Here is a 17289-nt window from a genome sequence, read left to right as displayed (position 1 = left end):
AATGTCAAAAAAGGGCTTCTTTTAATTTTCATTAACCAAATCTTTATTATTTGAAAGCAAAACTTAAAATATTGGTTCCTTTTGTTCTGTCAAAGTACATTCAATTTCAATACTGACATAACATAGAAAAAACTAAAACTCTTCACATCATTTACAACACCACAAGCCCCAAATAAATATCTGCATTTTGGTTTCACTCATAATTTAAAGCCCACCTCCCACAAACAGCTGTACAAACCAGCGCGGCAGCTTGACGTGCGCACTCGCGTTCAATTATCTGGCATTTACAGGAACAATCAGTATTTACACTCTTCTACAAAAGCCTCAGTTCTGATCACTGGAATGTACATTGGCCAATGACTCCAGAGGAAAATGAGTTTCAGGAAGCATTCGTTCCCTGGGACCTCCCCCACCACATCCTTTCCTGTCATACTGTGTCTGTTTCCTCAGCATCAGGGCATCTTGTCTTAACAATTCACACTGCTCCTATACGAGCGTCCTGACTGGGCCCCAAGCTCCGACTCCAGCCGTCCGTCCGTCCGTGGGCTCCAGCCCATCATTCAAAGTCATCTTCGTAGTCATATTCCTGCAGGTTCAGGTTGCAGCCTGGACTGGGAAAGTCAAAAAAGTGTCTCTTCATCAGTCCCAGCTCGTTGGAGTTGTGTTGTGTTAAAGGGATCAAGTCATTTTCATACCTAAAGAAGGAGAATGATATTAATATTGCATCTCTCCAGACATTTGGAAGACGGCATTTCAACTTAAAAGATGTCTGCTCGCTTTAGAAACACCAGTGCTACAAACAAATAATGAAACCAGCAGTTGGTGTTAGCTTAGATGTGAACAAAGATGAGTTGATCCCAGCATCTCTAATGTGCTCAGAAAATCTAAATTTTCTTGAACAACAATTGTATAATGACAATAAAAGCTAGAAATGTTCAATCCATAGAAAAGCAAATGAACCACTACATAATGGGGAATAACGTCAGGCGCTGAGGAGGGGGTCTTCATGCTCATCTAAGCCAACAAGATGCTGGGGTGGGTGTAAAACCGGGTCAGATGAGGTCAAAAGGTTCCCCCACCCTTTCCTCTGAACAGGCAACAGAACATGGTGGCTGGAGAGAACAGGAGGGAAACAGCTGGAAATGGTGCAGGCGTCAATGGGAAGCTGATTCCTGCAGGCAGCACGGAGGCTGGATGAGGGTGACGAGGGCGGAAACTAGGAGTGGATTCACCAGAGATGGACAGGAAGGAACTTTGGCCCGCTCCGCTTCCCCCTCAGCATCTTACCTGCTCTGGGTCCACGACCATCTTGACTTGGCGCTGTTCCTAAAACCGCCACACAACATACAGTACAAATGTCTCGTCTGAGTCAATGACGCTCTGGACAGATCAGCGTCCCTTTGGACAGTCTTTTAAAACCAGCTTGTCCTCGTCTCATCCTAAAAATGACACATTCTGCAATTTTTCTCCGTTTGCCTTCATTCAACGTCTGGGAGAAATATTCTGCCTGCCTTCCGTCATCAAGCTGATGACAACATCTAAAACTGGGACAAACGGACATTCGGTGGTGCGTTCCAGGACAAGAGAGAAAAGACTTACACATCGTTACATTCTTCGTTGGCTGCCTCCTCAGCCACCAGAATGTCGTACTCTTCGGCAGCATATTTCTCCCAGTCGGACACCTCCTGTCCATCTGTCTCCAACTCCTGGGGGACAGGACGGGTCACATGAGCCACTTAAGCGCCGACAGCAAGCGGCGACGCTAGCTGGCACCACTCACGCGTATGACGGAGAAGGGGTCCTTCTGCTCGTGCTCCAGGTACTTCTCGATGTTGAAGAAGGTGTCAAAGAAGATGTGGGACAGCTTGCACCTTTTCAGGTCCCGCAGAGTAATCTTACCTGTGAAGGGGCGGGGCCTCGTGAACACAGGTGAGCTAATGCAACATTGAGTGGCTACAGTAAAAGACCATCCACAGATCATCTGAACGATGCGTTCATGTGTAGAAAAACCATGATGACATTGGCCGTCCTTCCCTGGCTGGTCAGGCTGCTATTATACGACCGTTACAGGAACAACGCAGGTCAATGTTGACGACCATGTAAACAACAACAACTTTGCTGGTTTTGCTAGCCGTGATTATGAGCCAAACCGTTCTAGGCCAGTGCTTTAAAAGGCGTTATCATCTCTGTGTGCGAGGCCGGGTTTAAGTTAGATGAACACACTGCCAGTGTACAGGAGCGTGGTCATGTGATCAGTGGTTCTGGTTCTGTTTGGTGCACAGATGTTAGCTGAAATGATGTGGAAACGCTACTACGGCGGAGGAACATTTCAGGTGTAGAACTCAGGTTAAAGACAGAGAGTGGGGCAGAATTAGCCTCCCTTTGGCCTGTTGCCCCCAGCGTGCACCAACATTCAAGAGAAAACCCCACCCTCCACGTGCGGCGCCGGCTGTAAGTGTCCGACCTTCAAACTCGGGCTTGACAAGGTCGAGCATTTGGCAGAGGCAGTCCTCAAAGGGAAGGGGCTCAATAGCCATGGCCTCCAGCTTCTGACACTGCTCCTCGTAGAAGAACTCCAGCTCGTACATGCTCAGCACCCCGTCCCCGTCCAGGTCCATGCAGCGGAACCAGTACTCCACGCTAGAAACCCAAGAAGAAGTGAGAACTAGAAAGGATCGGGTCAGGAAACACTGAGTGGAGGTTGATGGAGCGGCCGTACCTGGTGTCTGTCTTCTTGTCCTCCTCAGAGATGAGGAACCAGACAAAGTCCGCATAACTGAGCCGTCCTTCTTTATGCACCCGCCTGTCCCTGAGGGAACGACGCTCAACATCAGCACCGAGACACAAACGCTGCTCTCTTCACCTTCCTGCTCACCTCGTTACTGTTCCTGAGAAGATCCTCTCAATCATCTTCTGGGAAATGGCTGAAAAGAAAAGACCAGCGAAACAATAAACAACAGGACATAAACAACCAGGACAGAAGAGTGGTTCTGATTGTTCTTTCCCCTCCACCTGTAACCCATTATCAGGCTGTAGATTTAGACTTTTGTATCATCGCTGTGACTTGAAACTTTAAATTTGGACCGTTTGTCATCCTGCTAACGTATTTACAGCACTTTTATAGAGCTCCTTTTATTTTCCCTGCTCCACTCACACACCATCAGCCAAGAACGTGTGTTACCGAGGGTTTGGGATGGAGATATCAAGGAGATTATATATATATATGTGTGTGTGTGTGTGTGTGTATATATATATCAAGTGTGTGAATGTGAGTAGTAAACCTGTTCCAGATAACACACACACACACACACACACACTGCTGCAAGGGCCAGAAACATCCCAGACAGTGGAGCAAAGGCCAGCGATCGTGTCCAGGCACCGATCCACCCTGTGGGTTTTTTGTTACGAGCGTGAGGGGACAGTCGTGCTCGTGGGTGGCGAGCAACGCCGGCGTGTTCGGTACCTTGGTCGTTGTGCTGTGCCAGGTCTCTCTGGTCGATGTAGAGGTCGTGGTCAGTGTCCAGCTCCCAGAACTTGCAGTAGATGACGTAGAAATGCTCGTAGGAGAAGAATTCTGTCAGCTGGTTCACGTCCTCTTCTTGCTCCAGCAACGCCACATTCTGCCATTCCAAAAACAACAACAACAACAACAAGAAGTTCTTCCTTGGGATCGTAAACAAGGTTTCCAATAAATGAGCAGCTTGTCTGAAAATAACACGCATTGCTTTTATTGAAACACCGATGTTTTCTTGATACAACTTGTGCATCATTAAAATATAAACATGACAATAGTTTAATGATGAGCTGAAATTAACTCTTGATGATGAAATCATTTTATATTTGTATATGTTGATTATATGTAGATTATTTTAGTTCTAAAAAAGAAGGGCTGTGGTGGGACACCTACAAGATTCCCAGCTGCCTTCACTTCATTGTTTAAAGAACTACACACAATAAATGAAAATAGTGGAATGTACCTGTAAAAAGTTGCTTTTCCTGAGCTCAGAACATGTTATTTTCCCGCTCCATGACCGGTTGACGTTGTAGAATACCCTTTGAATCACCTAGAAAGAGTTGAAGTCAGCGTATTTGCTCTCCTACCACTCCTAAATGTGGGGGGCTGCCCTGTGGCGGGGGGGGGGGGGGGGGGGGGGGGGGGGCGTACCGTGGTGATGTATCTGGAGTGGAAGTCTGGGGCTTCTTTCAGAAAGGCCAGGCCTGGGTGCGAGTTCACCACGTCCTGAGACAGAATTCAGGATGTCAAAAATACTGCCAGACATCAGCTACATGGAGAAAACACTTCGGCTTTTATGCTGGAGCATATGGCGCTCAAACATAAATGCCTCCTTGGATAACATCAGCCGTTGCCAGTGGTTACCGACATCGCTGTGCAACAGATGCTCTGTAACTGGATCTTTTCTCCAGCCTCCCATCAAAGTGAAAGGATTCTTTGAAGTCTGAAACCACTGGGTGAACTGGTTTTTGGGCGAGCTTGTGCTTCTCTTAACCAAAAGAAGACATCTGCTAATGAGTGCTTAACCTTTTGGTGGCGCCGGGCTCGGGGCGGCGTTTCAGATAAACTGCAGCCCCGTTTCTCATTTGCTGGGGGTGAGAATTGTTGACACAATGGTGAAGGTGGCAGTGAAATTAAAAGGCCTCATTTCAGGGCAGCTATCGTGGCTCCCTGACTTTTGCTGTGAGGAATTAAATCATAGGGAAACACATAAATCACTGGGCACAGGAAACAGGTGGGGACAGTCAGATCTACTCCGCAGCAATCCAGCCTTCATTCATCAAAGCAGTCAGGGGACATTTGCCCAAAGGGACAATACAAATTAAAAAGCGTGTGCGGCAAGGCATCTCTGCTGGGATGCCAGTGGGTGTTTGGGGCGGCACAGTGACTGCTGATCGCATGGAAATGATTCAGGTGTGTGTGTGTGTGTGTGTGGGGGGGGGGGGGGGGGTAACAGCTTGTCATGGGGAATGGGAGTGGAAAAAGCTAGCACAGCAAGTAAGACTGAGTGAATTATCCATTTTACCATCCTTATCAAACAAATTTCATCCGTGTTTCAGAGCTAAAATAACCAAAGTCCAGTCTTAAGCGAGTGACAACATTCCCTTGCACGTCCCTCTAATCCACTATAAATCAATCGTCTTTTGCCCTTGAACCCCCGCCCCCCCACGGCCACAGGGAACTCCAGAGTCCCAGCCTGCATGAGTGCACTGTAACCACCCCACAGCGAAGCCCAGCCCCTCCCTGCTAGTGCTGCAGCCCGTACCTGCAGGAATGGAATAAAGTCGTCTTGTTCCAGGTAATTGCAGCCAGGCTTGGCCAAGAGGTGCACAAATTTCGAGGCCTCATCATGACAGGTCTGCAGAGTCCTGGGGAAGGGAAGGAAGACCAGATGGTTGCACCCTTATGTTCCCTTCTTCACGTTCATTGTTCCACCTCAAACATTAGCTTTCAATAGTTGTGTCATTAGCATTCCAAATAACTGACCGCCTTATTTGACGTATCTAATATCTGTATCTAATAATGCAGGAGTGTGTGTGGCTGTTATAGGCAGCAGGACGTGCTGCTAGCGTGACAGATCCTTTGGGTTACAGGCAGAACGTGGATGTCTCCGTTCAAATACAGTACAAGTGCAGCAATGACTCGGTGGGAAGTTGTAAAAGCTTTATAACTGTGGAATCCTGTTTAGAACTGAAAAAGAAGACAGCTGCATGCAGAGACAGTATCAGGAATTCAGCTGCAAGTCATCCAGCAACAAAGAGGGAAAGCATTGTCTTACTTTCTCCACATGGCCACGAACTTGTGAACGGACACAAAGCCGGTCCTGTCGCCACCAGCCAAACAGAAGAGGGGCATTTTCCAGTAAAGGGAGCACTCGCAGGCCTACAGGGAGAGCAAAATTAGAGCGAGGGCAGGGAACAAAGACGTGAAAATATGGAGCTCTTAAATAATGATGTGAGCTTTAATGCAACAAAAACAAATGACAGAATCGGGCATTACGCGGCTGACAGGCAGCGTTGCATCACTAAGATTTCCATGAGGAAACTTACGATTCACTCAGGCTCCCTTCAAGGCAGCTATTATTTATTACATTCAGAGAGACAGATAATATTTTCCAGAGGCTTGAAACCACGTGCTAAGTCAAAAGAAAAGCAGCACCAATGAAAAATAGCAGCAGGACTTTAATGGCAAAGCTCACATACTCACCTTGGCAACCTGCCCCATTTCCTCAATGGTGGCCCTTTCATTTGGAAATTGGGAAAATATTTTTTCTATTTTGGAAATGAGGCTGTCGATGTTGAGGTTGGCCTGAGGCCGGCCCTGTGGGAAGTGAAACTTTGGAATGCTTTCACTCAGCACTGTGGTAACAGGTTCCTCCGTCCTCAGCTTGGCCTGAGACAACACAGGAGTAAACAGTTAGCCCAAGATGCTAGCTAACGCTAACATGACTGAGTCAGTCCAACATTTAATGAGGCTCACATAAACACAGCAAGCCTCCCACTAAGGTAGCTGGAGGCCCACCAGCAAAAAGTAATGACTCCTCATTTTCATTTATTTATTTTTATTTATGCTTTTGCTCTCAGACCGATTAAAGGGTGTAATATCTTAGGAAATATGCACGTGTGAGGACTAATATTCAATTCACTGAAAGCTTAAATGACACATTAAAGTCATTTATCACATTATAGTCAGAGCTGGAATAAACTTTAACTTTGTGTGAATTCAGAGCCAATAAAAACAAACACAAAACCCATAATTCAAAGTTACTCTTTGATATTATATGAATCTCCTGAGTGGAGAGCAGTTGTTTACGACAGCCATTGAAACGGTGTGAAACCGTAGCTGGGTTAGCACGGTATGTGGCGAATGTCGTGCACGTATCCCACTTAGCTAGGAGCAGGAGCAGAGAGGGAGCTCAGTCACTGGTATCGATAAGGGCTTTATTTTATTATTGCCTTTGTCTCAGCCGAGCAACAGCTTCAGCAGCAAAGCAAAGTCAGGCTTAATAAAGAAACCAGGCATGCACATGCTGTTTAGAACAGCTATAATTACCCCAGCGACCATGGCTGATTGAGTTAAGCAACAGTTTTACATTCGTTGTGTTTCAGCAAGTCCAAATTTCAAGGTCAGTTATTAGAATCATGCACCCCCCCCCATGGCTGTGGCAAAACTGATGCTGAAGTAGAAAGCTCCTGTTCAGGTCATGTTCCTCAGGTCAGGTCCACACATGCAGCGCGTTGACTTGTTTAGAGACTTTTCCCCCACTACGTTGGGACACGGCTACGTTTCATTCAACAGCTCCTACTGTTAGGAGATGCCAGCTGAATATTATGTGCACGTTTGTCTGAGCCAACCTTTAGCCAAAGAGGGTGGATGATGCTGGCAGACTGTTGAATCCAGTACAAGTAGACACCAACACCCATGCAAGTGACAAACACCAATGGCTGCTCCAGGAGTGCACGTCTGTGCACGAGCATAATGCCAGGAAAGGCTTTTACCTGAACCAGAACCCTAAATGAGCACACACGGCTGCTCCACCTGCTCCGTTCGGACTGTGGATACGTGCTATTGAGTGTTGGTTTGTACATAAATGAGCACAGGAGCACCAACACGGGTCAATACTCAATGATGGCAGTGGACACAGACTTCAAATGAGCGTGGCATCTTCATCCATTCGACCCTAGAACCCAGCGGGTGAGGTCGAACATACGGCCAGCTACTAAAACAGCTTGAGTAACATGCTTCAGAACACGGACACCACCCAAATACACAACGCACTTATGAAATGAAGGTTTCTTAACCTGTTGAATAAAGAAATCAAACACGGAACCACACGATGTGCTGCTTCTGGAATCTTTTTGCCTGCTTCACTTCCTGAGGTTTGCCAAAATGACTCCAACGGGGTCCCGACAACTCATCCAGGAGGTCACAGAAGAACCCAGAACATGTAAAGAACTGCAGCCCTCACTGGCTTCAGCTGGAACCGGCGTTCATTATTCAACAACAGGAAAGAGACTCGGCAACAAGGACCCCACTGGAGGGCTGTGAAAACCACTGCTACCCCCCCAAAAAAGCATGATACCGAGTCAAAGGTGGGGGCGGTGTGTTGGTCCGGGGCTGCTTCAGGAACCCGACAGCCTCCTGTAATTAATGATTGGGATCATTACCAGAACGACCCCCGGGGAGAGGGCCTGGCTGGCAGTGTGACCTCTTGGGCACTTAGCTTATGTACCAGCAGGACAAAGACCTGAAAGGCACCAGGTCCACACCCGGGTGGTTCCAAACGGTTTTGGAGGGACCCGGTCAAGGTCCAGGCTTCAATCTGGTGCCACCTTGGTACAAAGCTGGAACAATTTCTTAATAAGGTTACAGGGAAATTCCTTTTGTCTTTGCTGACACGTGCTTAGATGTGTTTGTGGTTTAACTCGTTAAAAAGCTGCATTTTTGCTTGTTCAAACTGCATTTTTTAATCTACACAAATGGTGGATATGCATGTGTGGCAAAAACGCCAAAAGACAAAAAGTATTCTAGAGGATAAATGACCTTTTTCCACAACAATGTACACGGAAACAACAAAGCCAACCAAGAGAAAAGATTCGGATTAAGCAAGAAGACATTTGTTCCTCGTGCAACACAATTCCTCTGCCCCTCACGCTGGCAGCGAGCTGCTCGATAGAAGTGGAAAAATGATGAGTGCTGCTCCTCTGCTCATGTCTGTCCTACGTGCTGGTGTCAGTCATGGCTATAAAAGGTCAGAAACATCTCCCGTTGCCCTGCCCCACACTGTCTCCCCCTCTGCTCCATGCTAACGGGATCCTGAGTCAAACAGCCCGAGGAACCTTCTGCACCATCCCAATAATAAGGCTTGAACGTGAACAAATATTGAAGCAACATAAAACATGACGCGAACCAGGTTCCAGGAAGCAAATCTCACATTTCTGCTCTCTACAGCAACCACATTCCATCAGGCACATCACTGTCAATGAGCTGGGGGGGGGGTTTAACACAGCCCCACAAAGAGGAATCTCCACGTTCACGTGCTCAAAGTTTCCTTTTTTAAAGAACCGACAGCCGGAATGACTGTAGCTTAACACTGCTTGAAAAACTTCTAAGGCCAGTGGTGAAAGCGAGGGCGTCGAGAAACCTGCCTGTCCTTGCTGGAAGGCTCGGAGCCTCTTCTTGAACCGAGAGGGCAGGACAAAGTCACAGCCGCGTGCCAGCAGAGCCAGCTCCTTCCTCAGGTCAGGGTCCTGACGCAGAGACAGCTCCCTCATCCTCATCCTCGCTCCAGACAGGATGGGGCGCACATGCACGGAGGCGGAGTGCTCGGGTCGGCGGTGATCCACGTCCGGGCGGCTCGCAAGCGGGGCTGGAAGAGAGAGGCGGCGGCAGTCCTGGTGTCCCTGTGACTGTCCTCTGGCAGAGCGAGAGCCTCTTAATGCAGGAGAGCAGCTGCTACTCTGACTCTCTCGACCATTCCTGATCTGCTCGCAAATTCCCTCACACACGCAGCACAGAGTCAGGGAGCCCTCACCTCAAAGCAGCAGGGGAGATAAGAGGTGACGAAGTGTGTGTGGAAGTCACGAAGTGTACTGCACATGTGGACTGAGAGGGGTGTGTGTGCGTGTGCGTGTGCGTGCAATGGATCCGTCTTTCCAGTTGACATTCCTCTGTGCTCAGGGAAGGTTATGTAAAAAGACAAACCTGTTGTTGCAGGCAGAAGCTGCAATAGGTTTCTGTTCCAAAGGTGCTGCTCGCCTTCACCAGCTTATTTACTGAAAACCTGCCAGATTCCTCAGTCAAACTTTACAACCGTGAATATTAGAACCACCCACAGGCGCTTTGAAGAGTTCACTCTTGGAAAATAGAAAGTGTGACTTTTAAGGCTGCATGTATGGGTTGCTAAATCTGCTCTCACAAGAGCGGCGGGAAGGTAAAGCAAGCCTAATGAGGGAAAATGCCCACATCTGATGACGTTACCACACAGAATCAGGAACAACAAAGACACAACGCACACAGAAACAGCTCTTCTGGATTTGATCCGATGGTGTTCTTTGTTTTTCCCCTTCCCTCCGCGAGCTTGTGCTGCCATTCCATTCCATGTCTTATTATAGTTGACGGGCAATAGCAGGAGGATGGGGGGATGTCAAATTCAAAGAATGATGACCGAACAAGTTTGCGCCTATTAAAAGCAACAGCGAGCACTGTTTGGGCAATCCAAGAAACCAGATCTTGATGAACAAGGGGGCATCTTCAGTCCTCAGACAAGCTTCCGGTGGCTGTTTGTCCTGCACGGCTGGCAATTACACCAATTCCCAGCAGGTATGCTGACGGGGCGGCCTTATCTCCGCTGATCACGAACACACACTGTGCACACCTTTCAACGCCTGATGGTGTAAATGATACTGAGATCTTCGCGTTGGCAGGCTGTGTAAACAGTCCCGTATTTGTTTATTTAAAAAAGAAAGCGAAAGCACACCCATAGTATTTTTAGAGAAGGGGAGCACAAAGCACAGGGTTTTGCAGGGGGTTTGACTAAAGCCCACTTCCTGTTATTGACACACACAGGACACTGCCCATGCTTGATAAGGTCTATTTTAGTGTTTTACGATGGCTGTTTTTCATGAACATCAACTCAAAACAAATAAGAGCTTCCAAAGGAGAGCTGGCTCCCACGGACGAGCGTTCCATCCCAGTATCGCTGTTAGCCATCCACACATGGAAACACTCGTGTGTCGTGATGCACAATAGATGCTAGAATCACATCATTTGTTGCCGTCTGCACATGTGCACGTTGGAAAATCCAGCAGCCGTTGGCTTACTTACAGATCTTTGAATGATGTAAAGATTCTATATTCTTTACAGTGATTCACATTACAATTTGGTTCTTTGTTCTTCCTCTAACCAATATTCAACAGGAAACCTGCGATGCGGAGAGTTTCCAGGGTGGGGCAAACAAAGTGATCAAAGTGAGCCTGAAGGCTTTTCTCTCTGACTGTGAATGCGTACGTGCACGCTGGCCCACAAACATGTGCAGAGCCTCAGTATGAACTGTACCGCTGACGTTTGTCTCCATCAGGCCGCGGCGTGCTTGTCAAGCAGAGCCACAACTGCTGCGACATCAACAGCAGAATCCAGAACGTTCCAGCACAATCACATGTCTGAGACAGGGATTTATGTTATATGTCAATATGGGGTAAAAATAGACCCCACTGACAAGAAGGTCAGCCTGCGGGAGGCTAACGAGGCTAACATGACGAGGGCAGAGGGATACATGCAGCGATACCAAAGCTGTGGGCTGGTTTACATCCCTGCAGAAGTTAGATTACAGCGAAAAAGACACGTTTCAAAACAACCCACGGAAACCTACTCAAGAAAGAACCCTTTAAACCAAACCAGCTTCTTGATGGAAAAAGGCTTATACATTAAATAAAACATGACACGTTTAAAAGTGAGTCGAGTTTTTAAAAAAAGTGAGTCGAGTTTCTAAAAAAGCCCATTCTGAACAGAATTCTTCTTTTGGATTATTTATTTGTCTTTTATTATGGGATGAAACAGCGCTGTTAACATCCGCTGGGTTACCATGAGGCTTAAGCTGCTAGAGTTTGGCTAAAACGTGCACTGTGGAATGTTTTGTGCTTGAATATGTGGGGAAACAGTTTAACACTTCTCCGACAGGTCCAGCACATGATAATATGACCCCTGCTGCAAATAGCTGCGGTGTTGCTGAGCCAAAACAGGAATACCATGAAAATGGATCTATGGAAAAAATGCTCAAAGTGCAAAAGTCAAAATCTACAAACTCCTCTGTTACTAAAACCGCTGAGATCTTTGTAGCCAAACGCACTCATCTAACAGAGATTAAAAAAAGGTGATTTATCAAACTGAGCCACCACGGAGACTAATGAGTAGAGATTAACTGTTCAGGATTCTCAATACAAGCTGGACACTCCTGCCGAGGAGTCTATCAGAATGTTTTTAGAGCAAATTACACAGGAATGTGCTGCCACACCTCAACCCGCTGGCTGACTTCTGGGTATCTAATACCAACAAAAGGGAACTGAAGCTATCTATATCACAGAGTAATGTCAAAGTGAGAGCAGCTGCTCCAGCCTGCATCAACGTGACATCCATTCAATTCCACACTCATCTTTTGAAAAAAATGCACCCGTATGGAGGGATCCAATAGGCTTTCTTTTAAATGATTCTTTTTTTACAAACTTGAATTATATGATCTGTTCAATGTAAGCGACCTAGCAGGATGATGCACCGCCAAACAACAACTTATTTTCTGAAAAGAAAAGAAAAAAATCTGATGCACCAGTCCAGTAAACTATGGATAATTCACTACTAATACTACAAATAAAATTCAAAAATGACATTTTTAGCATCATAAGTTAATCCCAAAGAATCCAAGTTATGCCAAAACATTGGGCAACATATAAATGCTCTCCCCGATATTCTATGTAATTTACCTTTCTGGTGCTGATAGACTTCCTCAACACTCTGCCATTGGGTCCAGTCATTCTGGCGTTGCAGCTACTCCCAGAGGGCAGGGCACTGGTGGGCGAAGGGTTCGACAGGGTGCTGCTGGAGAAAGGCCTCTCTTCTGCCAGGTTCCTCTGGGAGGCCACATTGTTGTTCTCATTAAAGGTCAATGACTTTTTGTCTGGGGCGTCGCCTTCATCCAGATCAACGCGTTGTCCCGATTTGATTAGGTCAAGATACTCTTTGAGTGATGACTGTGTTGAAGGATCACTCAACCAGGTGAAAAAGAGCTCGTCCACCTTCATCTTCAGAACTGGCTGGAGATACGACGACGGCATTTTGATGGTTTGCCAATCTTTTTGGGATCAAAGTGCCTGAGTAGCAGGTAAAAAAGAAACAAGAGATAAGGTCAAAATATACATCAACATACTCCACAGACTTCTAAAAGGCGTCACAACTGTACTAACAAAACACAGACAATTTAGGCAGGACACTTATCTTTTTGAGAAATAATTGACTAGCTAATGAATCATCAAGGACTGTAAACAAATATAATCTTATTAAAACTATTGATTCCGGTAACGTTGTCTTTTTTATTCCTCAGTTGAATACAGACGCTCAAAGCGGCAAACTAAAAACAATAATCCCCAACTCTTAGCAAAGAGGACGCATTTAATTTAAGATTAATAAAACATAATTAAGAACGACGGTGCGATAGCAACGATAGCATTAAGCTAATATAGCAAGCTAACGTCAATGGAAATGTGCATATTTGCTGTGTATAATTGTACATATCTTTGGCCGCACACAGACTGCGTGGTTACCTAAGAGCTTTTTAGATGAAAAGTCGTAATTCCTTCGTACATTATGGGCAAAAACAGAGATGACGGCAGTGGATTCTGAGGTCCATGTTCCCCTGGTAACCAAGGGGTTCCGTGGTTGGTCACGTGAGCTCTATTTGGCGTTTTTCAAAGTATCGTTTCTCCCATATTTCCCTCCGGTCAGAAATTGCTTGGGCCAATCAGAGGCCATGATGTGATTGACAAAGAGCTCAACCAATCAGAAGCTGACAAACTGTGCGGAACCAGGAAGTGTGAATGGGAAGTACGTCATCCGCCCGTTTTAAGATTTAAGTGGACACGTTTGAACAATAAGAAGCAATTATTCTACTAATATATTTAATTGATAAATCAATATTGATACATGTATTTCTTAAGTCAGCAAAGTGATGAAATGTAAAGTTGTGGAAACAAACATGTAATACCACAATCACTGATAACAGTGATAATAATAGATAACTGTTGAAATGTTGAAAATTGCTATGATAATAAAACAAGATTTTATTATGTTCTTCAAGTGTTCAGCCAGCCACCAGTTTTCAATAGCAGACAGATTCTTAAACTTCTCAGTTCACCCGGATGGTAGTCACTCATTATTGGATTCATATCTTTTAAAAAGAAATAAATCACTCACACAGAATAGTTAGTACAAATGGTTACTAGTACAAATTGTTAAGTCCTAGTACAAATGGTAAAGCAAAAACAAAATTTTCATGATCTATTTTATACTATCTCTAATGGACTGATAAAACATATATGATGAGTCTAAAATAAGTACCTTGTTTTTCTTAATTCTCTTCTTTTTTTAATCACATTCATACCTGTTTATGTATTTTTGGGGGTTTGAATCTGAATTCAAAATGTATGCACTCATCCAATCAAAGTAAATTCATGTATTTATTGTTTATTAGTAATAAATGTACATCTGTCGCCGAATGTATCTGTCAAATGATATCTGTCAGTTTTTATTGATTATTGTATAGTATAGTTGGAGACATACATGCACATGCAGGAAGAAAGTAAACAATTAATTTCAATTAAAAAGAACTTTATTTTTCCATTAGGAACTTCATCTGGAACTTCATCCAGCAGGCACACTAAAACCCATACATTGGGATAAAAACAGCTATATATGCTATACACACAATGGCCATTTATTAATCTGTTGGATGATGCCACAAAAGTTGGCACGGCTCCCTTGCTCTTTTTCTCAGACCTGGCGGTAGGAGACTTTAGTGGGTGTGCAGCGTGTGCGTGGTGTCAAAAGTGATCTGAGAACCTTTTCGTTTTGTCTGTCTGTTGTAGTTGCTGAGGAATGGTTCCTATGTCATTCCAATTATTTTGCTTCTTATTGTTGTGTTTTAGTTTAGTGGATTGCAATGAATTTTGGGTAATGAGCTAATCCAGACTGATATTTTAAAGGTTATTACTGATTTATTGAGGCATTTGTAGAAAGCAGTTAGAACTGATAGATGAACCTGGAGTCTCTGGAGACTCCTGAGTTTATTATCAATATAAAGTAAGAATCAGATTTATTGACTCCAAAGTAATTCCCAGACTCGAATGTTAAATCTTCCAGAACTTGTGCAACCAAAAGCAACATTTTCATTTCTAATGTCTTTGCTAATACCATATTTTTAAGCACAAAGAAAGAAACAAAGAAGACAAAGTGCCTCTAGCTTTTTAGTAGTAAGTTGCTTGCATGAACATGAAACATTGATTTTTATTTTTCTGACAGCTTCTCTTGATAACTCCATAAATCAAAAGGGATTTTTTTTAGTGGTGTGAGGTGCAACATATAATGCAACACTTAGATCTTCAGAGCTGCATGTGTTTTAGGTTTGTTTTTAGACCTTAATCAATATCAAAAATAAGAAGAGAAAAAAGTAAAGGTCTTTAAACTTTACACTTTGCAACTTTTCAAAGCGTAATTACAGAACACAAATAGGATTTTACCCAAAGCTGGATGTTCTTTTTTTTTGCGCCTTGAAGGACATTTCAAAGGTTTAGCCAAGGCGGAAACCACAGGGGGACAGCTGGTTAGTGTAGGAAAGTGTTAGTGAGGAGTTTATATGTGCATCCCTCTGTAAATGCTGTCAGCTATATTATACAGCTGCTCTGTGAAGTAGGTAATAAGCAATCTGCTCTAAGAAGGAAAGTGAAAAAAGTTAAAAATCTTCCGTTGTTGCTATGCGTTGTCAAGTTGCACTGAGAGTATTAGTGCACATATTACACACAAAATAAACCTCCTGGCATAGAGGTGGATTCTTTTAAGTTTATTTCATGCCATTCTTACCAGATGGATGAAGGTCCCTGGCTGCAAACATTTGTGTGACCCTGCAGCTGCTGACCTTTATGATCCTTATGTCAAGATGTTCACTGGGCTGATTTAATTGTGAGCACTATCTAGCAACTATATTAAAATGTTACATACATTTGCTCAGTGCCTTTACTATATCCTGCATTTAGTGGGCAGCGGGGTAGTTCTCCTCATGGGTTGGTAGTTATTATTACAACCACACTATAGTACAATGACAGTTCAGAGTAGATTTGTATTGTTTTGTGTTGCATTTAAAAAATGAAATGCTTGCTAAAAAGCAAAGTCCTATAGATTTTGTTGTGACTCAATCCAGAAAGTCAATTATTTCAATTATATTTTTAAAAACTTAAACCTTATTGAGTTTTGGTGCAATTAAGACAACAGCATTTGATTTATGACAAGCGCAGACCAATATAACATACATATATTTCCCTCATCAATAAACACTTTGGATAGTGCAACTATTTACAGCTGATAGCTCATTAAGACTTGAAAATATTATTCTATCTGTCTGAGTTCTTATATAAGGAAGATCCTGTTGAAATAGCTGATAAATTAAAGTCGTTTCTTTGCTTTGATCTCGTTCTTAAACATCCTCTGTTTGATTTGGCTATCAAATGAACTGTGGTATGAACCTCACTTTGCGCCTCCCAAAATGGCATTGGGTGGTGATGAGCCTCCTCATAGCTCTTTTATGGCTAAAATATACACACGCCACACTGTTTTTATTCCTTAAGAAAAATCACAGAAGCAAATCAAACCGTCTTCAGTCAACATTTAGATTTCTAATACGCTGTGCGAAATGGAGCCACAGAGGAGGAGACTTCTTTCATTAGACACTTCAGCAGTGCTCTGAAGTTTGCCACTTCCATCTGAGATGACTTTAAAAGAGAAACAATGCCTCTCCCTGCTGTGGTCTTTGGAGAGTTGCCATCTCATCATATATTAATGAAAGCGGTGACATGTATGGAGTTGGAGAGATAATGGAGGAAAAACCTCATAATACCAAAAATAGAATTGCCTTTGTGTTAACAGATATATTATGGACTCATGTGTTCCCTGTTTATGATACCTGCGTGATAAGCATTCGATACATTTGGCTAAATTTGGAGATATTGTACATTTGGATTAGGTGCGCAATAGCGAAGTGGTAGCATGCGCCTGTAGGGGGCAGACTTCACCCAGGATGCTTCAAGGCTATGCCTCACACAGACGCAAGCGGACCTCCGTATCATCTCATATCAGGGCACAGAGACAGCATGGATTAGATGTGAGACAATGCCACTTATCCTAATAAATGTACTCCACATCACTTTACAGCATTGGCCTCCATTTCTCCTTTAATGAGACAAGCCCATCAAGACGGCGCAGAAGCTTTTTGATATCCTCAGAAGGGCACGGCGTACAGAAACATTAATGCTTATAATTCACAGCAAATCAAGAGAGATTTTGTTAGAAGAGAGGATCACACCAATTACCAGTTGTTTATTGTTTGCCATTGTTGTCATTCCCGCCGTCTAATCATATTTGGAGGTCAGCTGCACCACTAGATCAGCTCCATGTGGAAAATCCTTTTTTTTTTTTTTTTTAAATGCCTTTCATTTAGTTGTGCCATATTAGCTGCATGG

General features: G+C 44.2%; 1 protein-coding gene across 5 annotated transcripts; it reads right to left on the bottom strand.

The window, feature by feature from the left end:
- Positions 1-16: 16 nt before the first annotated feature.
- Positions 17-13507, bottom strand: ppp2r3b (protein phosphatase 2, regulatory subunit B'', beta). Of its 5 annotated transcripts, XM_057046870.1 has the most exons (16): positions 13327-13507; positions 12490-12876; positions 6221-6406; positions 5793-5896; positions 5280-5382; positions 4166-4240; positions 3978-4064; positions 3464-3620; positions 2876-2924; positions 2720-2809; positions 2465-2640; positions 1781-1899; positions 1600-1706; positions 1288-1326; positions 538-695; positions 17-500 (listed from the first exon to the last, which is right to left on the bottom strand). In XM_057046870.1, the coding sequence occupies exons 2-15, from the start codon at positions 12838-12840 to the stop codon at positions 557-559; spliced, it is 1782 nt and encodes a 593-aa protein (XP_056902850.1). In that variant the 5' UTR covers positions 12841-12876; positions 13327-13507; the 3' UTR covers positions 17-500; positions 538-556. The 5 variants fall into 5 exon arrangements, with proteins under 5 accessions (XP_056902850.1, XP_056902841.1, XP_056902859.1 ...); XM_057046861.1 differs by having other exon boundaries at positions 17-695; XM_057046879.1 differs by having other exon boundaries at positions 17-695; positions 13367-13483.
- Positions 13508-17289: the final 3782 nt, after the last annotated feature.

This window comes from Takifugu flavidus, chromosome 1 (assembly GCF_003711565.1).
Source record: "Takifugu flavidus isolate HTHZ2018 chromosome 1, ASM371156v2, whole genome shotgun sequence".
NCBI lineage: Eukaryota > Metazoa > Chordata > Actinopteri > Tetraodontiformes > Tetraodontidae > Takifugu > Takifugu flavidus.
Note: the sequence above shows the minus strand (reverse complement) of the source record. Positions and strands in the feature narration are given on the sequence as shown.

Excerpts from the sequence above, each read along its gene's own strand:
- ppp2r3b (XM_057046861.1), bottom strand. The coding sequence starts at position 12,840 with ATGCCGTCGTCGTATCTCCAGCCAGTTCTGAAGATGAAGGTGGACGAG. Across the intron at positions 6,407-12,489 it reads AGTCTATCAGCACCAGAAAG|GCCAAGCTGAGGACGGAGGA; the intron begins GTAAATTACATA and ends GTGTTGTCTCAG. Across the intron at positions 1,327-1,599 it reads AACGAAGAATGTAACGATGT|GAACAGCGCCAAGTCAAGAT; the intron begins GTAAGTCTTTTC and ends TGGCGGTTTTAG.